This window comes from Propithecus coquereli, unplaced genomic scaffold (assembly GCF_000956105.1).
Source record: "Propithecus coquereli isolate 6110/MARCELLA unplaced genomic scaffold, Pcoq_1.0 Scaffold459, whole genome shotgun sequence".
Lineage (NCBI taxonomy): Eukaryota > Metazoa > Chordata > Mammalia > Primates > Indriidae > Propithecus > Propithecus coquereli.
In genome coordinates, this window is record NW_012150385.1 from 1,336,137 (window position 1) to 1,360,531 (window position 24,395).

Here is a 24,395-nt window from a genome sequence, read left to right on the forward strand (position 1 = left end):
ATAAAAGGGTAGAGAACAAACTACTTTCTAGGCCTCATTTCGGAGTTTTTCTCAGCCCAGAACTTTCACCCTGATGGGATTTTCTTCCATGAAAGAGCCATCCCTGCGGTTAGCAGAATGGTGGCCCCCCAAGACGCCCACATCCTAATCCCTGGAACCTGTGATGGCATTATGTTACTGGGCTGAGATGGGGATGACCCTAGGTGATCTGGGTGAGCCCATAGCAATCACAAGGGTCCTCATAAGGGAAAAGGGGACACAGGAGAGTCAGGGTCAGGGCGATGGAGCCCCGAGAGGCTGTTGGTGGGCCCTGCCGGTTCTGAATATGGAAGGTGCACAGGACAAGGAACCCACATGGCCTCAAGAAGCCGGGAAAGGCAAGGCGATGATTTTCCCCTAGAGCCTCCTGAGGGAATGCAGCCCTTGCCAACACGTTGATTTTAGCCTAGTGGCTAAAGATTTTGAATTTCTGACCTCCAGAACTACAAGATAACAAATTTGTGTTGTTTTAAGATACTTCATTTGTGGTGACGTGTCACAGCAGCAAGAGGGAACTAATATGCCTCACAACCAGCCAACAGCCACTCTCCTCCACCCCGCTGCCTGTCCCCGGAAGGTCAGGGCAAGCCAACCAAGCTGATCCTTTGGATCGTTCTGAGGGCTTTATGGAGGAATACGCTTATGACACACTATTAATACAAAGTATTTCTGTTGCTCATTGAGATAGAATGTTCTCAGTACACAACAAACTGCAGATTCTGATCTGTTCAACGGCAAACCCTGATTCGTTCAAAAAAAGCAGAAAGGCTGAAGGGGCAGAGAAGAATCCATCTTCTCTCTTAATAGTTCTTCCTCACTTCAACAGGATAAGCTCTGCTGACCCTAAAACATGTCTGAAGTCCAGCTGAGGGAAAGTCTGTATTCAATAAAGAAAAAAGACAATACTTTCTATGTTTAAACTGTTGCTGATGGGGCATATGCTGGGGGCTCAGGCGCTGCCTCCCCTACCAGGAGGGGCTCCCCGGGCGTCCACATCGGTGGGCTTCATCAGGAAAGCCAGAGCCCAGGACACGCATCAGAGCACCCCACTGTGCTTCCCCACTACTGTGACACAGGTCTGGCACAGCAAAAGCAAGCTACTGGACCTACTGGAGCACCTCCAAGGGAGGCCTATCCATCAGATACCATCGGGATGAAATGGGAGTGCGCTCAGATGCACTTTCAAAGGAAATCTCACCTCTGTAGTCAAAGGTGACCACATGGTAACCAAGGGAACTCAGCACCTGTAAAGTGAAAAATAAACATCTTTAGCAACAAATTCAAGCATCTCGGAGTGAGGGCAACTTGTCTCTTACTGAACCCATCCGGCTTTCTGTTTTTGTGCCTTGCACACAATGGGAAGTTAATAAAGACTGTCAACGTGCTATCTGATTCCTGACTGGACCTTACGAAACCCAGATGCCAACTGCTGGCTTCTTCTGCCTGAGGAATGTGGGAAGGATGTCTTTCTGCTGCTTAGATGGCTAAAGGGCCCGGGACAGACCTCTGCAGTTCCCAGGACAGCAACTCCACATTTGTGCTATAGGGCAGCCTCAGTAGGCCTCCTCTGGGGACAGACAGCTCTTTGGTGCTGCCAGCATGACAGGAGACTCCCAGGAGGAGGACCCGACTACACTGAGACCCCACCTAGGGACCCCTACTGCAACGTAGTAGTTCTCAGATGTTAAGCTTTTGTTGAATTTTTTCTGTTATTTTTTTTGAAAAGCTCTATAGACTAGCTGACCTCTCCCACTGAGATCACTCCTCACATGCCCTTCCCCTGCGCCCTCACTGGGGTGTGCCCGGAGGTAGGAGGCTGCCTTGCCACCACACCACCCAGAGTTGCTGCTCTCCCTCTTCAGGAAGGGAGCTAGGGTGCTTCCCCAGCACAGCCTGCACACTCCCTGCCAGCCTCCAGCCCCCTGCAGAGCCTGCACCTTCAGCCAACCTCCTCCAGTCCTCCTTGACCTCAGCAGGGATGAATTATTTCTATTAATAGACACCTTGAAAGAGGCCCAATGATTTCTCAGGCACTCCCCTCTCCTGATTTGATCCAATTTATCTAAGGGGAAAAACCCTCCAATGGCCCAGAGCTAGATGTACCAGGCATCTGTCTGTGCCCCTTTCTGCCCTGCTGGCCAGTGCAGACATCCTTGACAGGAGGAGAGGGATGCAGGGTAGATGGACCCCTGAGTGGGCCCTGGCTGCTGCTCCAGCAGCATCTCTTAGGCTCCAGACTCAAACACCCTGACGAAGAAAAAACACAAGTGAAGGTCCGTATGCACTGCCACAGGTGCCCCCTTTACCTGGGGAGACCTGTGGGCACCTCCACTGAGTTGGCCTGGAATCTGATTCAAGTCCCAGCTGCACCTCCTGCTGGGGTGAGCATGCAACTCGGCAGTCAGTTTTGCTCCTGGAGCACATGGTTTCTCTTTACATTTTACATACGAGTAACTCAAAATTTAAACAATTTCAACTGTCTTTTATATAGTTTGCCAATATCTGCAATGGTCCACCAAGCCTACACATTCTGACTTGGTGCCCATCCTTGGAGGGGGTGTGATGGGCAGTCAGCCAAGGCACTACCTTCCAGCACGCCCACCAAAGGCAGAGTTAAAAAGCCCAAGAATAGTAAACTCTCAAAATTATTAGTTCCAGTGATTCCCTTCAGCTCCTGCCTCCTGGAAGGAACAGCCAGGGAACAGTGCTTGAGGTGTCTGCACTCACCTTGTACAGCTCCACGCGGTGGTCACCTCCTCTGGAGAAGGAAACAGGAAGCGGGCATTAGTGCATCTTCTCAAAGCTTCAGGCTCCAGGTTGATCCTGGAGAGTCTAGGACCTTTATAACTTGGTCCCCAAACCCCATACCCAGGAGGGGCTGATGGTGGACGGGAGGACCCCTCCTCAGGTCCCCAGAAGTGGCCCCAAGCTTGCCTGTGGCAACACCATGCCAACAAGGGGCAGTCTTAGCACTTTGGAGAGATTTCTTAATTATTGCTTTTACTTTTATTTTCCACAAATAGTCCCAAACTCAAAAGACACAAAAGGAAACACAGCAAACCCCACCCACTCCCACCCCAGCCATCCAGCCCCTCCCAGCTTCCCTGCATCCAGGGACCACCTACATTGATGGCAGCTGTGCCCCAATGGGTACCTGCACTTTCTGCATCTCAATTCTCTATCCACGTTCAGAAATCTGCCTGTCAGCGCCTCCCCGTCCTCATTTTGGGGTCATCTTGGCTCTTTCCCACCTAACTTCTGTCTGCTGCTGTGGCCAGCCTGTGCTATATTCCTTCACATACGTGTGCCCTGTATGTGTGATACATTCCTGGACATGGTGGTATGTGCAATCCTGACCTTGACGGTTGTTGCCGAATCTTTCATCGGAGACCCTTGTGTGTGGGAGGGGCCATCTCTCAGCCCCTCACCAGCAGACTACAGCTTTATCGGGCATGTCTATTACTGAGGCTGAGTGTGCTCTGCATGCACCTGTTTCACATATTTATACTTCCGTGTCTGAGGCCTGTCTAGGCCCTCTTCCCATTTTCTGACCAGTTCTTGGCCAACTATTACTGTGGGCAAACCCCACAGCGGGGACAAGGGCTGCCCAGGAGAGGAGGGCATGTCAGCGGGCAGGGCAGGGTATGAAAGAGGCTCACCCTCTCCACACTTCTCAGTTATTTTCCTTCTTTTATAGGGAGTAGTCTGACCATTTCGGGCACTGGGGGGCGGTTGTTGTGGGGAGACAAGGATGAGATGAAAGAGGAAAACCAATAGAGTACAGAAACAAAACTACAAAGGAGGAAATACTGCAAAATGTTTTCAGTTATCATTGCAAGAGTTCATGGTGGCTCTTTTCTAAATTTTCCAAATTCCCTCCACTGAGCAAAAAGGAAGAAGAGCTGAGAGTACAGGGGTCTGGACTTTAGGGAGAACCGGGTGGTGTGATCCTGTAGACTGACGGAGCCATTCTGGGGAGTCTAGTCAGAGAAGGGGCTCGGAGAGCAGGGGTGAGGCCCTCAAGAGGCAGTGGGTACAGGCAGGATGAAGACAGAGGCAGGCAACAATGTAGGGACAGTGAGACCTGCACAGTGCAGGGAGTCTCAGGGATGGGGAGGGGACAGCAAACCTTTGGAAGTCATGGCATTTTCCTTCCAAACCTGAAGTCACAGGCAGGTTCTGTCTTGTCTTTTACCATGTGACTGGCACTGCAGAACTGAACCTTATTCATAGCTTCATAGCTAACTACACAGTGTTCTCATTTATAGAAAGATGCTACAAGAGCTGTTTGTAGCCACTTGCTCTTTAAAAAGCAGAAGAGAAAGCCACCGCAGCTTGTCCCAGACAAAGAGGAAAGCAAATAGTGCAGCACATGCATGATTCAGTAGCTGAGCACTCTGTTCTTGGCACAGAAACCACCCTCGAGGGCCATGCCTCTGGGCTCTTTCAGCAATACCCTCTGCACTGCTCTGCCTCCCAGACACCCACTAAGGCCTGCATTCCCCTCCAGAAAGGATGTCATTGCTCTCCTTGCCTGTGAAATGTCTGCCCCCAGGCTCCCAAAATGGCCTGGTGCCACACTGGCCTCTCCCCTGGCCCTGCCTCTTGCAGAAATGCAAGGGAGCACAGAAGCAGTGACCCTGGTGGTTTTCAGACAGCACTTTCTCTCCCTCAGTCCAGGCTCTCCCACAGAGGCTCTTCTGAACAATAGTCACGTATGGAAGGGGCACCATGCTGTCTCCAAGGCAAAAAGACCAGGTCCAGTTCAAGATAGCCTGAGGGACCAGCCACTAAACCCACTCAGGAAAAGCATCTGGGATAAAACCAGGCAAGGACTTGACCCTCCACAGAGAGTACGTAGTTCATCAACAGCCCGTTGGGGTGCTCGGACACTGCTGTCCCATGGCCAAAGCAGAGAGTCCACAGTTGGGCAGCCTGCAAGAACTGACTGACTAGCGCCCGCACGCTCAGCAGGGGTCTCTTCACTGGCACTCTCTGCCCTCAGTGCCACCCCGACCCCTTCTCGGCACTCACTGCCTTTTTTCTAGGAAGTGCTTCCTCCACCCAGGGCTGCCCAGGCTCTGGCTTCACCCACCTACACCTAGAGCTATCACTCAGGTAATGCAGACCTGCCTGCCAATCCTCAGACCCAGGTGACAGGCGCAGGGAAAACCAGCTGCGAGTGAACCAGAAACACTATTTCCCCCAAGGACGTGACACAGTCCCAGTCCAATGTCATCATGACCCCTCACTCTCTAAGAAGCCTCACTCCCTAAATCACACACCGGCAGACACTTCGCCCTTTGAAATAACAGCAGGAATTAGGAAACATTCCCCTCTGGCCGGAGGAGCTCGGTCACTCTGACAGACTCAGCCTCCACATCCCAGCCCAGGCTAGAGCTCCAGATAGGGGCGTCTAGACAGACACAGCCTCTCACATTTGCTCAACACCATGGTCTTCCAGGAAACTGGGTGGGGTCCACTCTGCAGACCAGCTCTGCCAACCCCTTGCACATAGCCCTACTTGACTCTGAGCCTGTGGGACCCCTGCTTCATGTGAAGTTCACCTAAATTCCACCTCCCCCAACCCTGTAAGAATCTGCCTTTTCCTTTGATCTTGGGACGGTCCCCTCATTGCAATGGGTCAGTAAACCCGATTTTGTGGGACTGTGGGTTTGCTTCTGGCGGTCTTGAGCCAACAGGGCCAGGACATTCCCACCTCAAAAAGGAGCTGTGTTCCACAGGGAAGATGCGCCAAGTGGGCTCCTCTGCCTCACCTGGTACCTGCGTTCCCATGCAGGTACAGAATGATAGGGTGGCTGGAAGCCAAGGCATCCTCATACCACATCTGGTCCTTTCCTTGGGCGTTCTTCCACCAGACGGTGGGGATGGTGTGCCTGGAGGCAGAAGCAGAGGGGGAATGGTCAGATGTCCCTCTGTACTCAGGATGGTGACTGTGAGTGGAATTACTCAATTAGCTCAAGTCCCGACAGCAGGGAGCAGCAGACCCCATCTGACTACAGGAGGACTGATGGAGTGGGGTGGCGAACTGTCCCAGTCACTAGATTAAATAACTACAGAACTGCAGGGTGTCAGGATAGCTGACTGCTTCGACTAGCAAGCATCTCTTCTGGGCCACAGAGGCTTGTACTGGTAGCAGTTACCGGGGTAGGGGTGGTGGATGGCTCTCCCATATCAGCTGGAAACTCTGTGAGGTAAGGTCCTGACTGAATCACAGCCATCCCTCTGCTGGGGCCTGGCATAGAAGTGGCACTTACTGCATTCTCGCTGAGTAATAGCACTCCCCCCATATTTAACATCCTACCAGTTACCCCTCACACTTAGTCAAAGTGCCCACAATTTAACTCGAAATGGATTTAAAATAGTACCTGCTGTCATGTGCTATTTCAGCAACACTGATCTTTGTGAGCTACACTAGAAAACCTGGCCACCCTTAACACATCATTTCTAATGTCCATCACGTTCTGATTTCTGATTACAAATCATGCTTGCTTCCCATGCCCGGCCAGGCACTCAGAGGCCAAACCTGGTCTGTTTGCCGAAACCCTCCTTTAGAGAGACACTAAGGTTAATTTTAACTCAGGCCAAATTGAACACTGTTAATCACCGGGCAGGGGCTGAATTAATACGGTTTTTCTGTAAAACTTATTCAAATTCATTCTGGACACTAGTGACAAGAATCTTTTAAAAAACTAAATAGCCAACTTATTTTCTAGATCCTTAGTCACAGTACCTCATTTCTAATGTCTCTCTCTGATCCCGTCAAGATCATGTGTTGGGGTGGTTCTAGCCACTATCATCATCACTTCCATGAAACTACAAACCTATGGGGTAGCACTTGAAAGGTGCTGGGAGCTAACGTGCCTCCAACAGCCAACCCACCTTAAACCCGGGACTTCTCCCAGCCAGTGGGAAGGGACTCCATTCTGGGCCTCTCCTCACAACTACCAACAGATAAGCTGATGGCCAAGAGTGGTCCGCAGGCTTTCTCTGGGCCTTGAGGCTCTCCCTTCAAGAAGCTGGTAGGAGAGTCTGACTAGGTGATGGGTGAGGGCAGCTGGTGCCTGGAGCTGCTGCTGCCCAAGGCCCCACAGTCCTCACAACATCACAAAGTACACCCTTGAGACTCACCATTCGTGTCACTAAAAAAGCCTTTCGGGGTAACTGATAATTTAAGCAGATGCTGTTAGTGCTTCCAGACTAAGTATCCTGCCACAAACAGCCCTCCTGCAATGCCCCCAGACCCACATCAACCAAGGGGCCAGCCCATTCCTACTCAACAGCTCTGTACAAAACAGGTCAAGCTTCCGAGGGAAGACAGAAACCTGAAGAGTCCCACAGGCACACTCTGGTCAGTTAAGTGCTAGATTAAATCAAATCAGAAAACGACAAAAGCCTCTAATCACAGCACCAACTACTGAGAACAAAAATCTCCCTTCTTGTTTTATGTTCTTTACCCAGGACCATTATTAGAAATGTCTGAATGCCCTCTCATCTGCACTGGGAAGCTACTCACAGCATTTCATTTAGAAGCTTCTCACATACACAGTGGTTTTCTAAGACAGTGGGAAGGGACATTATGGCTATCGAAAAATAGACCCAGCTAGATAAAGGGGCAGTGATTTGGGCTTGCTTCTGAGAAAAAAAAGGAAATGCCACAGTGAGGTTGGTCAATTTTAATTCAGTTGGTGAGAAACACCACTTGTGTATAGAGGAAAACATTATAACATATTCCAAGGAGACAAAGAAAAGTCACAGGGCCTAAGTCAGAATTGAATTTATGGCTAAAAACCGTAAATACTTAGAAGACAAAAAATACCAGCATCTCATCAACTGCTGTGAAGTACTCTATACAAAAATAAACGAAGCTGTTTTCAGTATCTAGATGTTTGTTTCTCTGAAAACGAACATTCTCTGAAATGAATATATCCAAACCTGTGTTTGCAATTCTTTGCTTATATTCTCTTTGTTTCTTGCTTTTGTTTTTCTTAGAAATAAGGTTCTCTAAAGATAACCTGGTTCACAAAGCCTTGCTGCTTTGAAAATCTCAGAATAGAGTTTGGTGCCATTTCATCCTGCACCACGAGGATCAAATTTAGCTGAGATCTTTCCTTTGGAAAAGAAACAAGATAAAAATGAACAAGCAACATCTCAGAGGCCAATGTCAAGGACAACACCAGCTAAGCCGTGCAGGTCCCCTTCCTACGCGTCCTGGAGGGGCCCTCGGAACTGGCGCTCAGCCCTGCAGCCAGGTCACCAGAGACTCACCAGACTCCAATAGTCACGTCTTCCTCTGGCTGGAGGTAGTAGTTACAGGTGTGATTCAAACCTTGATCTTGTGGTTTTTTCAAGTCAATGAAATAGGGAACCCTCACTGTAGGGGACAAAGAGATGGAAATTAGCATTGGTGGTGGTGGATGGACACACATATGTACACATATGTACGCATATACACACACACTCACACATGTATTCACATGCATGCACACAGCAGAGATGAAGCTCTCAGAAAGCATCAAGTCTTTCTCCTACACAATCCTGGCAGACCCTGGGGCCCTGCCTCAGGCGGGGAAGGGACCTACGGGTGTGCTGGAGCACTGCTGGAGTGGACAGGGACAGACACTGCAGCAAGGGCAAGGTCTGAGTGTAGACTGGAACCCCTAAGGTCGCTCAAGGTGTGAGAAGATGCAAATGAGGAAAGGAAAGACCCTGACAGGCGTGAGGGATGAGCGGGCCTCCCACTGGGAAAGGCTGGGGACCAGGAGGCTGGCGGCCGAGAAAAGCTGAGGTGAGCCTCAGCTAAGGCTGGTGCCAGAGTGGGGTGGGAGGCACAGCAGGAAAGGGGACAGAGCCACAAGGTAAAAACAAAGGTAAAACAAGGTAAAAGGGGATTCCAAAGTTTCTAGTACTGTCACTTAACACAGGACAGCAGAAGAAGAGGTGTGGGGCCTCGAAACGGAAGCACCCACGGGAGCCAGTTCAGAGCCCAGTGAAGTCGAGAGGAACGACACGGCAGGACTCCTACACTCAGCAGGCCAGCTGCCAGTAGGGCCAGGGGTGAATCAAGTGGTGCCCCAAACTGGAAAATCCTGGGGCCTTTAGACCTGGAGGAAGCTCCAGGACATGCAGGTAGATGGCAGGAGCAAGGAACAAGCGGTAAGGTCACCTGGGGGCTGTGTGATCCCACTTTATTCTTATAAAAACAAGCAAACAACATCAACATCAGCACTAACATTCACATGTGGCTAGGAAAAAATATAGAAAGACAAGTGCCAGGCTGTTAACAAGGTTTCAAAATGTGTGTGTGTTGAGTGGGTGTTTAATTTTTTTGTTATATACCACTGTACTTTTATTGCTTATGATGAACACAAATTTTGAGATAAATTGAAAAATGAAAAACTTTAAAAAAAACCACAAACCCTGCAGTGAGATTTACTCACTTTATAAAACAGCAACTCCCAAAAGGGGCAGTTGACAAAGAGCAATAGGGTCCTGACTTCGAGCTGATCCCGCCCTCCAGGGGGCGGAAGCCACAGCAGCTGACAGTTTTCTTGAGTGAAGACAGAGATTTCATTGAAAACCTCCCACATCCGTGTGGTACACTGCACATCTAGTCCTCACTTCCTCAAATGTCACTGGGGCTCGAGGGACATGTGCTGAATAAATGAACCATCTGACTCTCGAGGACATGGGGACATACTACTTCTTTCCTAGAAATTCCCCTAAGCCCCAGACGGATCCTGCCACCAGGATCCTGCTGTTTGTACCTCCAGCTTCTTAATCCCTCTCCAAGAAGCAGCTAAGTATTCAAAGCTTTAATGACAAGTTTCTCTCCAAAGCAAAATGGCAAAGAAGGTGATGCCACATGCCCTGTACACTCCAGCTGGGCTGGGGGCCATGCACTGTGCGAGGCAGGCTGCTACCACTGCCGTCTCACAGCTCCTCTTAGGTTGCCGGCTGACATAGGAAAGAGCTGGATTTGAACCTGGGCAGCCCAACTCCCTGGCCCTCGCTCTTGACGAGGTGGACAGAAAGGAAACTGGCTCAGATCCTGAAGGGCCTTGAAGGCCCTTGTGGGCTGACCTGCGTCCCCCAAGAAAGATATGTTAACATCCTCACCTCCAGGGCCTAAGAATGTGATCTTACTCAGAAATAGGGTTTTTACAGAGGTAATCAAGCTTAAATGAGGTCATTAGGGTGGACCCTAACCCAATACGACACGTGTCCTTATAAAAAGGGAAACTTGGACACAGAGCACACACAGAGGAAGACCATGTGAAGACGTCCACGTGAAGATGAAGGCAGAGATTGGCGTGATGCATGGACAAGCCAAGGACTGCCAAGAATTGCTGGCCCCACCAGAGTGGAAGAGGCAGGGAGGGGTTCTATCCCAGCCTCAGGGAGCACGGCCCTGCCCACACCTTGATCTTGAACTTCTGGTCTCCAGGACTATGAGACAATAAATTTGTTTTAACCATCCAGTTTGTGGGTTTGTTAGGGCAGCCCTAGGAAATGAATGCAGCCATATGAAGGAATTCAGATTTTATCCTGGCAATGGGACTGGAGAAGGCTCCTGACCAGAGGGAAGGACTTCACAGAAGTGAAGGACTTCACACTTCTGGAACCCAAAAACTGCCATCTGATGTGCAAGCTCATCATTGACAACCATGAGGCAAGATGACTTCCTCAGTAAACTCTCTGAATATCCAAGCCTGGCACCCACTGTGACCCCAAACTCCGACCTACTCACCAATCCACCTCTGATGCTGGGACCACCCCCACTCCTGCCAAATGGAGAGGGCGTTGTCCAGGGCTGAGGGTGCTCGGCCTCCATGGCTTAGCTTTAGGCCTCCCTTGGGGCTAGGCTACTGGAACACAAACTGCGCATAACTCCGAGAGGATTCCCTGGCCACTGCAAGGTGTCTTATGAGGATTAGCAGCTAATCCAGAAAGCTTCCACCCACAAGAAGTCTGAGAACCAGAAGCCAAATTCTACTTCAGTACAGCCTCATTCCAAGAGGCTGGTCTTCCAGTTCACGTTTCTTCCTATGTTAGAAACAACCATGAAAAGGAGGCACAGCAACTGCTCCGCAGTCCAGCAGACGCCATCCTGTGCACCTCTCCTTCCTCAGCAGCACCTCCAACTATCGTAATGTGACATGAGGCCTGGCGGGTCTCAGGGCTCATACAGCCCCAGAGAGTGGTGGCTTAGGGACGCCTGGGTAGTACCGCTGTGAATGAGCAGAAATGCCTCAAAGCAAAGGAATAAGAGCAAGGGGTGCATGAGACGTGCTGGCCTGAGCGGGATCCACCTGGGCCAGAAGCACGGCTGGCTCACTCCTGTTGGCTGGCACCAGGTGAAAGCCATGCCCCACTGACCTCCTGTCTGGTCAGATCCCCTTGGCCACTGACCCTTTGGGGCCTCATGACTCTGGGATGCGGGCTAGAGCCTGCCCTGCCCAGGCTCCTGCTTCATGCACAGGCCTTAGCTGGGAAAGAGCAGAGGGTCCCGTGGCAAGCTGCAGAAGCGGACCCTGGTGGTGTGCTCTTCCACACTCCGCATGTGGTCCAGCTCTCCCATCGCGCTCTCACAGGCTCACCTCAAACGGGCCTTGGCTGTACAGCCCAGGAGCCCCACATGCAGCCCCGGGCCCTGTGGACAAGCATGGCCCATTTAGCTGCAGGGACCAAAGCCTCTGGCTTCTCTTCCTTCCCCAGTTTTACATTCCTCACCCTCTGATCACATCCTCATGTATCGGCAACCACAAACATCAACGGGCATGAGTTAGAAAGGATCCTACATGGGTGCCCCATGAAGAAGGAGGGAATGAGTGCGTGAATGAATGGAAAACACCCTGCTCTGTCATATTCTCTTTAGCTAGTCTGGCAAATATCTGATAGTGGGAAAAGCTGAAACCACTGAGCAGTGATGGACATTTCTGACTGCCTGAGGATCTTTAATACAGCCTCTCATTTCACTCACTGTGAGTGCAAGCAACCCAGACACCACAAGAGGTACGGTGCCAACAAAGGAGGGCTGGGCAGGTTATTTGGGTTTTATCAAATTCCAATTACTTGATGCGGGCTACAAGGGGCCTCCATGAGAAGAAAAGGGATAAGAAAAGAAAGATACCAGCAGTTAACAGGGACTGCTCAGGGACGGAAAAAGAGAAAGCTAGCCCCTTGCTTTAAAAACAAATATGTGATTACAGATGTGACCTACTGCAAAAAGAGGCCTCCCCAGCCTGTGAACCAAGACATTCCTTCCACTAGGAGATATGTTCCTGATCCAGGGGCAAAATAACAGCTGGGAAGATGCTCTGGACTTCAAGACCATTAAATGCTTGGTCACACCCAAACATTGTTTGGATGTCATGAGACTTGTAAATACGAGTTGAAAAAGCACAGTATTTATGTTTATGTGAACAAACACATGCAAAAAAGGCCAGTGGGAAATAAACTATAGCGTTAACAAAGATTTTCTCAGAGTGACTTTCATTTTCTTATTTATGCTATTCAGGGTTTTTCAGCTTATCTTTCATTTGTTTTTAGAATAATCATATATTTTCTGCTTATGAAAATATAAAATAGAATAACACCTTAAATCATAGGTGCTATACTTCTAAAGCTTATTTATCTAATTTATAAATTTGGTTTCAGATAGATTTGCTGTGAAGTTAAGAATATTTTAACCATGTTCTGGGGCCCAAAAGATTGCTACACTTCCTTTAATGTCAAATGGACCCCCACTAGATCCCCCACTAGGTCATGCTTCACATCTAGAGGAGACAAGAACGAAGACACCTCCCCAAGAAAACTCCAAGTCACTGCAGGGCCTTACCCAAGATCTTGCCTCCTCCACAGAGAAGATGGGCACAGGCCTTTAAACCTTGCAAGCACATTACGACTAGAAAACCAACAAGCCCCAGGACACTTTTTGGACACTGCCCCTTCCACCAAAGGGGGTAGATAGAGATCTACACTTGGTGAGGGCCTCACATTCTAATACAACACATCTCAGCTTCCTGGGGAGGGTGGCAGGACCTGCCTGTCACAGAGAGGCAGTCCCTGGGGAAAGGGTCCCTGCAGGGGCCTGTGGGGGCCAGGCAGGCACACAGGTGGGTGAGGCTGCAGGGAATGTCCAATTGCTGCTCCCAGGAACACCACCCAGTGGCGCCAGACCTTTGGGCAATTTTTTCAAAGAGGCTGGAAACGTAAGATTTTTATCATACTGACAACTAAAAATCTCTTTTAAAAACACTGCTGTAGGCTCTCCTAGTCCTGTGTAGCAGACATACAGAAGCAAAGTGTTAAGGACAGGACCCCTCCCAAGTACAGCCCTCCTCTTCTGGGCCATGGAGGCTAGACTAGGAAAACCCAAAGTGCTGCTACTATGGAATAGTCTTCCATCTTTTTTGGAAACCCGCAGAGCAAAATCTGTGTGCTGTGTCTACAGTAGTCCAAATAATCAATCTGAGGAAAACAATTTCAATTCAAACATGTTCTGGGAGCCCACAGTGGGCCAAGCCCCAGGGGGCAGCACACCCCATACATGCACTGATTTCATACAGGAGCTCACATCTTGGCAACAAAGGCACCTGCCCAAAGTAGCCAGAGGCTGGTACAGCTGGGAAAGTCTTTCAGAGTCAAGATGAGGGTCTGCCATTGGTGAATCTGCAGCCCTGGTAACAACTCCATGTTTATATCTAAACCCATATTCTTTTCTGTGCCGTATTATATACATTTAATGAACATTAAAGTCAAAAAAACAGGCTGGGTGCAGTGGCTCATGCCTATAATCCCAACACTTTGGGAGGCTGAAGGGGGAGAATTGCTTGAGATAAGGAGTTCAAGATCAGCCTGGGTAACACAGCAAGATCTCATCTCTAAAATTAAAAAAAATTTTTTCTTTTAATTATTTAGGCATGGTGGTGCACGCCTGTAGTCCCAGCTACTCAGGAGGCTGAGGTGGAAGTATTGTTCGAGTCCAGGAGTTCGAGGCTGCAGTGAGCTATGATTGCACCACTGCACTCCAGCCTGGGTGACAGAGCAAGACCCTGTCTGTTAAAAAATAAATAAATAATTGTTTTGGAAAGTCAGAAAAACAAAACTCCCTTGATTTTAGTATGTTGTTAGTTTCTCTGTAAGTCTGTGCTTCTCACAACTGGCAAAACCATACATTCCTAGAAATCCAGCTACTTTTCCATTAGAAAAATCAAATGCCTATTAGTATACTATAGGCATTTTATAGTTATTTTAAGACACTCAAATAAAAAACTTATTTTAGATTTACAAAGTGTTAAATATTGACCTTATTATTTCTGTCTGCCCCACTCTACCCACCCTGGCTCTGCATCTCCCAGGCCAGGCTCGCACCAGCACCTCCTGACAACCCCCCACCCCCTCCCACCAACAGTTCACCTGTCGCATCCACTACATCAAGCCTGGCTTTCCGAGCCTCAAGCTCCCAAACACACAAGGGTCAAACTCACTCTGCAAAGGGCGTGCCCAGAGCCTACCTCATCCTGTTCTAATGCCATCCGCATAGCCTTTAAGGCTGTCATTCACGAAGCACTGGCCATGTGTGAGCCATGCTGTCCTCAGACCTCGAGCGCTGCAGATTCAGGACCTTTCCTCCCAGACTCATGTTGTAGGTGTAAAGTGATGCTCCTTAAAGGGGTTATGCTCAGCAACCACACGCAGAGCCCTCTGCCTTCTATCTCATAAACTTGATACTTCTGCGCCTTTCTTCTCCCACTTCCCCAAAAGTAAATATATAGCATGAAAAAAAAAAAAAGAACCCCAAAACAATTTTGGAACACACAAGGTCCAAGTTAACTCAAGGAGACTACAATACCTATAAGAACCAGCACGAAATTCCACAGAAATCAAAGTACTGCATATCTGGGTTTTTTTGTAAGAAAAAAACCTGATTTTTTAAAAAAGACAAAAAGGCCTAATTATTATTTTTTTAAAGGTATTATATCTTTCAGTGGCCATCTTTTCCAGCATAGTTAACTGCCTAGACTGCACAACTGACAAAGCATCTCCAACATGACAGTTTCAGATGACTTTCCATGTTGTCAACACTTTTACCCATCTTAGCTGAAGAAGGACACCCCGGCTCCCACAACACGGTACAGTCGTCGATGCACACAAACCCAGCACTGGGAGTAATGCCATCACTGAAAGCATCCTTTTACTGGGAAGGGGCATAGGGAACTTTCTGGGTAATAGAAAAGTTCTATTTCTTGATCTGGGTGGTAGATCTCTCTCTCTATATATACAGAGATAGATATATAAACCGTACACTTAAGATTTGTACATTTTATCATATGTAAATTAAATCTCAACTAAAATAAAAAGATACCCACCAAAATAAGACATCATCTTTAAAATGAACTTTTACTAAAATTAAAGAAAAAATTGACACATAGCACTTACCAAAATTCAAGAAAATCAATTTGGCCTGTATTCCAGGACATAGTTTGATGAGAAATGGAATAGCAATGTACAACCCCAAAACACAGAGAAGTATCTTCCTCAGTCGGAACCATAGGCTCTTTCGCCTGCAACAGAAAGGCAATTAGTAGGTGAAAAGGCAGTAGGTGCAATTTTGCTGTAGTTTATTAATAAGATTATCAAAATCACTAAACAAAAGCCACACGTCTTTTTCCAGAAGGATACTGCCAGTACTAAAAGTAGTCCCACCTGCTTTTGTTAAAATAATTATTTTCTAAAGTCTTTTAATTTGAGCTTAGCACTCTCCTTGGTGGGGGGGGCGGGGGCGGGGATTTTTTTTTTCCTTGAAAACCAAAGAAACAATTCTGATGATTTCTTATGTTCACTTTTGGGTGAGAATCCAGCAGAGAAAGAAGATTCTCAGAAGTCCTCGCCTGACATCAGACCCCAGGAGTGCCCTACCTGACATTAGACCCCAGCTGCACCTTCATCTCAGAAGACAGGGGCCTCCCGGTCATCCTTCCCTGAGCCAGCTACAGGCAGGAGTGGGTTACTCATTAGCTCCTGGTAGGAAGCATGTGCACCAACGACATCAACAGAACCTGTCTGACCAGGTGCTGGGAAAGGAGGAGGCTGAGAACAAGACTGTGGTCCTCACTGTGTGTCCTCGCATTTCTGCCCAGGCAGGTCCCTCCAGCACCACCCAGCTGGGGTTCCTTCTCCAGGACTTTCGAGACAGGTCATCAACCCAGGGTCCCATGATCCTCTTCTAATCCCTCCACAGCCTCAAGAGTTCCTTATCCTGTTCCCAACCCCCTTTAAAAAATGTCTCTAACCTGGTGATTCTCAAACTTCTTGGTCTCAAGACCTCTCTACATTAAAAAATTGAGGACCCTAAAGAGCTTATGTTTTTATGGTTTATATTTACTACTATCTTTCATATGAGAAGTTAAAGCTAAGACGTTTTTAAATGCCTATATCTGATAATAATAGTAAACAACCCATTACATATTATTATAAATATTTGTTATGAAAAATAATTACATTTTCCAATACAAACACTTTTAGTGAGAAGAGTGGCATTAACATTTTTACAAATTTCTCTAAGCCAGAGAGCTTAACAGAAGACAGATGGATTCTCATATCTGCTTCTGCAATCAATCTGCTGCAATACCACATGTCACATAGCATCTGGAAAACTTCACTGTACCCCTGAGGAGAGTGAAATAGGCAAATAACACCTTAGCGATTATGAAAATCATTTTGACCTTACAACCCTCTGAAAGGATCCTGGGGACCCCATGAGTTCTGAGAGTACACTTGGAGAACTGCTGCTCTAACTTACCATATCAAGTCTAGACCTAGTGGGGCTAGTTAGTTATTTCTGGACTATTTAAAAAAAAACAACATGCATTGAACTGTTGACACATCAACAATACAGATGAATCTCAAAAGCATTATGTTAAATTAAATAAGACAGCCACAAAAGACTATATACTATATGATTCCATTTGTCTAAAATTCTAGAAAAGACAAAACTGTAAGAACAGAAAAACAGGTGGGGGACTGGGGGTGGAGACTGACTGCAAGGGGCTTAAGGGGTCTTGGAATGATACAACATTCTTTATCTTGACATGGCTGTGGTTACACAATTGCACACATTTCTCAAGAATCAGTGAATTGTACTTAGAAGAATCAGTGAACTTTACTATACATGTAAATAGTATCTCAATAAAATTGATGTAATAAAGCTGATACAAACACCTCAATAAAGCTGACTACAAATATGCACATATGATAATGTAACTCATTCACTCATACACCCAGTTTGTTCAATGCCCATTACTGAGCACCCAGCACTCTGCAACTGGAGGACCATCAGGGCAACAAAGGGTGTTGTCCACAGCTGTGCTGGGCTCTCAGCCCAGTGGGGCACATAGGCATTAATCAAGCACACGTACCATGGCAGGCATGCGAGAGGCACCTGGTGTCTGGGGACACTGCCCAGGATGACCTAACCTGGTCTAGGGTACCAGGGACAGGGCCACTGGCTGACACACTAAGTTAGGAATACAAGAGTTAGCTAGATAATGTGAGAGAACAGTTTAAAATGGCATCTTAAATTCCATGTACAATCTACCTTTTCAATGAGGAAAGGCACATAATACTGTGGTTAAAAGTGCGAGCTATGAAGTCTGGTTCAATATCTAACACACCACTTACTAGCTGTGCAATCTTGGGCAAGTTACTTAATCTTTCTGAGCCTCATTTTCCTCAGTGCTTGATGAGGATAATAATGGTACCTTCTTTGTGGGGCTCCTGGAAGGATTACACATAATAATGCATGTGGAGTACACATGTGAATCCTGGCACCAAACCCACAACATACCTTAGCTGCCATTACCATCACTTTATTCTCATTAGAGAAAATAGCCAGGTCTGAACACAGTAAATGGCCCTGCAGAGGAATGGTTGGGTGTAATGTAAGAGGTCGGAGGAGGACAAGAAGGACTGAGGACTTCATTCTGAAAGAAAATGAAGAGCCCATGAAAAAGGAAAGAGCCTGCAATCAAAGATGCCACCACTGAATGCCCAATGCTTGTGCTCAGGTCCTCTGCTCTGGCCACCCTCCCACAATTTGCTCACTCATCCTCCAGCACCTGCATAAACCTTTGCCTTACATAAGTGAGGGGTTCAGGTGGTTTGCAATTTTATGTCCTGAGAGAAAGGAAAGCATATGTCCACACAAAGACTTGTTCAAAAACGTTTATGGCAGCTTTATTTACAATAGCCAAAATCTAAAAGAGCCCAAATGTCCATCAATGGGTGAATGGATAAATAAACCATGGTATGCCCTTAGGATGGAATACTATGCAGCAATAAAATGGAGAAAACTATTGATACATGCAACCACACAGATGAATCTCAAAATAATTATGCTGAGTGAAAGAAACCAAGTGAAAGATGGCCAGGTGACTGGCAAATTTTCACTTTGATATATGATTTCACCTAAAAAGTATTGCTATTCATTAGCAAGATTAGTACAGGCATATCTCATTTTACTGTACTTCACTTTATTGCACTTTGCTTTATTGCACTTTGCAGTTAGTATTTTACAAATTGAAGGTTTGCGGTAACCTTGTGTCAATGAAGTCTATCAGTGTCATTTTTCTAACAGTTTGTGTTCACTTTGTGTTTCTGTGTCAGTATTTTTTTAGCAATAAAGTATTTTTTAATTAAGGTATGTTCCTTTTTTAGACATAATGCTATTGCACACTTAATAGACTACAGCACAGTGTATACGTAACTTTTATATATACTGGGAAACAAAAAATTTCTGTCACTCATTTCGTTGCAATATTCAATTTATTGCAGTGGTCCATATTTCTCAGGTATGCCTGTATTTTCTTTTCTGTGCTATTTTAAGGTGATGCTTCCTCCATAGACTGAAATGAATGACTCTTTATTATCTTTATATTTTGAAATATTTTATGTAAGATAGAAATCAAAAAAAGGAGGATATAAACAAGGTTTAGGGAAAAATACCCGTTTCTTCATTCCTTCTTAAGTTGTTGCCTATTTCTTGTGACAATTTTGTTACTATCCTCAGAAATTCTCTTAGTTGCAATCTCATTTATCACTGATAGTACTGCTATTTATGTAGTGACTCCTGTGAGAAGTGAAGCATCAGCTGTTCTTGATTACTGATAAGAGTGAACACTGCCCACAAAGCAGTTCCCTGCCTATGTGTGACCTTGTGTAATCACAGAGATACACATTTCTCCAGACTTCACATGCCCAAGTGCACAGTCACAATTTTTGCCATAGCCTATACTATTATTCAATGTGCGTTTCTTTACAGGTTACTCATATTATCAGTACCATAAACAGATAACCAGTATCACTGGTCATGAAACAGAAGAGAACTATAAAATTTAGATATAATGAATGCACTTGCCATGCAGCCCAACAATTGCACTCTTGGGCTTTTCTCTCAGAGAAATTAAGACTTAAGTTTCATGCAGGAATTCGTACACAAAGGTTTATAGCAGCTCTATTCATAATAGCCCCAAACTGGAAACACTCAGATGTCCTTCAATGGGTTTATATGTTGAAACTGTGGCACATGGTTGCATTGATGGAACACTACTCAGCTATAAAAGGGAACAAACCATTGATACATGCAACAACCTGGGTGAATCTCTAGGGAATTATGCTGAGTGACAAAAATCAGTCAATCCCCAAAACGTTACATATTATATGAGTCCATTTATATGACATTCTTGAAGTGACAAAATCATAGAAATAGAGATCAGATTAGTGATTGCCCAGGGTTAGGGATGGGAGGGAGAAGGCAGAGGTGGATACAAAAGGGTGCTAAGAGGGAGCCTGGTGGTAGTGGTGATTGTGATGGTAGTTACATGAAGCCACACATGTGATGAAACTATGCAGCATTACACACTCAGCCCCCACACTGAGTGCATTTAAACTGATGAAATTTGAATAAGCTCTATGGATTGCAGCAATGACAATGTCCTGGGGTTGATTTTGTACTATAGTGTGTAAGATGTTACCACTGAGGGAGGCTGGGAGAAGGGGGCACTGGACTTCTCTGTACATTTCCTTGCAACTTCCTGTGAATCTATAATTATTTTAAAATAATAAGGTAAAAAATTAGAAAGAAATCAGTCACTAAATTGCAAAAATAGAAAGTAAACAAAAATAATCATTAATAAACCTGATCAATTTACTGGACTTCATATGCTATCTCAGTCTGTCAAGGTAAATATCAACCCCATTTTCACACATGAGAAAGCTGAGTCCCGGGGAGGTGAGTAACTTGCCCATGGCCACACCCACAACATGCAGCCCAGCTCCTGCTTGGTCTGGCTGACCTCTGTCCCAGATGCACCCCATCCCACTGACGCTGGCCTTTGCATCTGATCCCTGCTCCCTCCTCCTCTTTCTGAAGAGGGGCCCAAACCAGAGGCAGGATGCCCAGAGCACCAAACGTGCAATCTAGGATTTTCTTTCAAGCAACAACAGATTTTTAGACATTTTTTGAAAGGAGACTTTTTGACAAATTATTTGAGACAAGAATAATTCATATAATTTACAGTTTCTTGCTGCCTCCTGGAAGGATAGATCCCAAAGCAATCCTTGTTTGAACTAGATGGTAAGGATGCAAGGTGGAAGCTGACAGGCAGTCGAGCCCTGCATCTGAGAGGAATGCAAAGGGGCAGGGAAGGTGCCTGGGGAAGGGCAGAGGGTCTGAGAAGGAAGCCAGAGGCCAGCAGGGCAGGCAGGAGGCTGCAGGCGAACATTCAGTCAACAAGATAATGAGACACTTCTTAGAAGACACACGAACAAAAGGATGTTTCTTAGAATATAAGAATATGAAACTTGGTCAGACCCCATAGTCCTTCCAAAGTGATTAAACAATAGATCAAATGTTGAGACCAACTTAACATGATTTGGCCATGCAAAATAAATACTCAAAATGTTTCAGAGTACTTCTGGTTTCCATTCTGGCATGTAAGGAGTTTGTAAGTTACCTCTCCATCCTAACAAGTAAAAAGCAGAACTTAAAAATCAACAACTCTTCTTAGATCTGTCAGAGAAATGAGGACACAGGGCAAATTACTGCTCCTAAAACAGTCGAGACAGGAAGGCAAATGCAAAGACTCACAACTTATTGGAGCAGAAAGCTCCTGGGGAACCACTGCCTAACTGACAAATGGCTGGAGGCTCAGTGTGGACCAGTCTGAGAATCTAAACCTCCAGGGGACCCAGCCATGGGGACAGGTGGACACATGCTTGTGTGAACTTTACTCCAGGAGCTCTCCCAGGTGATCATAGTGAATACAGGAGAAAAATCCAGGGAATAGAAACCATTTTGAATTAGACTAGAGTACATTCTTAACAAGGTCTGTCCTCAGGAGGAATCATTTTACCAGAGCATCACCTGGGGTTAGGTTTTATCAGAGCCTAACTGATGTGAGGGAAGAGAAATAGCCAGCTACAGACATCCTGTCCCCCCTAAGGTACGTGTTGGGGCGACTGAGAAGCACTTGAGGGGTTCACAGTCCACAGGAATGGACAGGCTCACTGAAGCACTCAGACCTACTCACAGGATCCAGGATGCTTTCCCTCCCCCACATCCCCACATCACTAAAGATCTATTTACAACTATTCCATATGGGAGGCAAAAACTGATAGGACTGTCCATTACACCACTTTATGACCATATATACTCCTCATTTAGCTCCCACTCATAAGTGAGAGCATGCGGTATTTGTTTTTCCATTCCTGAGATACTGCACTTAGGATAATGGTCTCCAGTTTCATCTAAGCTGCTGTAAAAGACATTATTTCATTACATTTTATGGCTGAGTAGTACTCTGTGGCATATATGTACCACATTTTCTTCACCCAGTCATCAGCTGATGGGCACTTAGGTTGATTCCATGTCTTTGCAAGTGTGAACTGTGCTGTGGTAAACATTCAGGTGAGTCTGTCGTTTGTAAAATGACTTATTTTCCTTTGGGAAATTCCAGGAGTGGGATTGCTGGATTGAATGGTAGGTCTTCTAACTAAGAAAGGGTGAGGGATAAAAATCTACCTAGCAAGTACAATGTACACTATCCCGATGATGTGTACACTAAAAGCCCTGACTTCAGCATTACACAACTCATCCATGTAACAAAAAACACTTGTACCCTCTGAATCTACAGAAATTAAAAAAAAAAACACAAACTGACAGAATTGCAAGGAGAGACTTCAACACACCTCTATCAGAAATGATCATATTCAGCAGGTAAAAAGTCAGAAAGTACATAGCTGAACTCAACAACACCATTAATCAACTAGATATAATTGACATCTAAAGACTACTACATCCAACATCAGATTACACATTCTTGTCAAACTCACATGGAACATTCACCATGACAGACACATTCTAGGCCATAAAACACACCTTAAGAAATGTAAAAGAATAGAAATCATACAATCTCTGTTCTCAGATCACAATGGAATTAAACTGGAAATCAGTAACAGAAAGGTAGCTGGAAAAATCCCAAAATATTTGGAGATTAAACAAAACACTACTAGGCTGGGCACAGTGGCTCACGCCTATAATCCTAGCACTCTGGGAGGCCGAGGTGGGTGAATCATTTGAGCTCAGGAGTTCGATACCAGCCTGAGCAAGAGTGAGATCCCGTCTCTACTAAAAAATAGAAAGAAATTAATTGGACAACTAAAAACATATGAAAAAAATTAGCCAGGCATGGTGGTACATGCCTGTAGTCCCAGCTACTCAGGAAGCTGAGGCAGGAGGATTGCCTGAGCCCAGGAGTTTGAGGTTGTTGTGAGCTAGGCTGACGCCATGGCACTCTAGCCCGGGGAACAGTGAGACTCTGGCGGGGGCACTGGACTTCTCTGTACATTTCCTTGCAACTTCCTGTGAATCTATAATTATTTTAAAATAATAAGGTAAAAAATTAGAAAGAAATTAATTGGACAACTAAAAATACATAGAAAAAATTAGCCAGGCATGGTGGCGCATGCCTGTAGTCCCAGCTACTCGGGAGGCTGAGGCAGGAGGATCACTTGAGCCCAGGAGTTTGAGGTTGCTGTGAGCTAGGATGACGCCACGGCACTCTAGCCCGGGCAACACAGTGAGACTCTGTCTCAAAAAAAAAAAATAAAAAAGAAATGAAGAGGGAAAATTACTATAGACCCATGGGCATTAAAAGGATAATAAAGAAATACTATGAACAACTCTATGTCCACAAATGTGACAACCTAGATGAAATGGGCCAATTCCTTAAAAGACACAACCTGTCAAAACTCACACAAGAAGAAACAGACAATCTGAACAGGCCTGTTTCTATTAAACATATTGAATTAATCATTAACAACCTGGCTAGGCACGGTGGCTCACACTTGTAATCCTAGCACTCTGGGAGGCCAAGGCGGGTGGATCATGTGAGCTCAGGAGTTCGAGACTAGCCTGAGCAAGAGCGAGACCCCATCTTTACTAAAAATAGAAAGAAATTAATTGGACAACTAAAAATATATAGAAAAAATTAGCCAGGCATGGTGGCGTGTGCCTGTAGTCCCAGCTACTCAGGAAGCTGAGGCAGGAGGATTGCCTGAGCCCAGGAGTTTGAGGTTGTTGTGAGCTAGGCTGACGCCATGGCACTCTAGCCCGGGGAACAGTGAGACTCTGGCTCAAAAAAAAAAAAAAAAAAACACTACTAAATAACACATGGGTCAAAGAACTCTCAGAAATTTAAAAATATTCTAAACTAAATGAACATAAAACTTATTAAAATTTGTGGGATGCAGTGAAAGCAGTGCACAGAGAGAAATTTATAGCACTGAATGCATATATTAGAAAAGAATAAAGACCTAAAATCAGTCATCTAAGCTTTGACTTTAGGAAACTAGGAAGAGAGCAGCAAATTAAATCCAAAGCAGAAGAGAAATAATACAAAATATAGCAGAAACCAATGGAATTGAAAACAGGAAATCAATAGAGAAAAATCAATGAATACCAGAGCTGATTCTCTGAAAAGATAAATAAAATGGATAAACCTCTAGCCATGCTAAGAAAAAAAAGAGAAGACACAAGTTACTAATATCAGAAATGAAGAGGGAGGCCAGGCGCGGTGGCTCACGCCTTTAATCCTTGCTCTCTGGGAGGCCGAGGCGGGCGGATTGTTTGAGCTCAGGAGTTTGAAACCAGCCTGAGCAAGAGCAAGATCCCGTCTTTACTAAAATTAGAAAGAAATTAATTGGACAACTAAAAATACATAGAAAAAATTAGCCAGGCATGGTGGCGCATGCCTGTAGTCCCAGCTACTCGG

At 45.9% G+C, this 24,395-nt stretch overlaps 1 protein-coding gene across 1 annotated transcript in view; it reads right to left on the reverse strand.

Annotated features, from left to right (window-relative positions):
* ABHD12 (abhydrolase domain containing 12) overlaps positions 1-24,395 on the reverse strand; it is an 85,587-nt gene that overhangs the window by 9,689 nt on the left and 51,503 nt on the right. The window contains exons 2-6 of the mRNA XM_012655046.1: positions 15,505-15,629; positions 8,329-8,434; positions 5,817-5,936; positions 2,767-2,797; positions 1,238-1,283 (exon numbers count right to left, since the gene is read on the reverse strand). Coding sequence (XP_012510500.1) covers positions 1,238-1,283; positions 2,767-2,797; positions 5,817-5,936; positions 8,329-8,434; positions 15,505-15,629 — 428 coding nt within the window. The remainder of the gene's footprint in view (positions 1-1,237; positions 1,284-2,766; positions 2,798-5,816; positions 5,937-8,328; positions 8,435-15,504; positions 15,630-24,395) is intronic.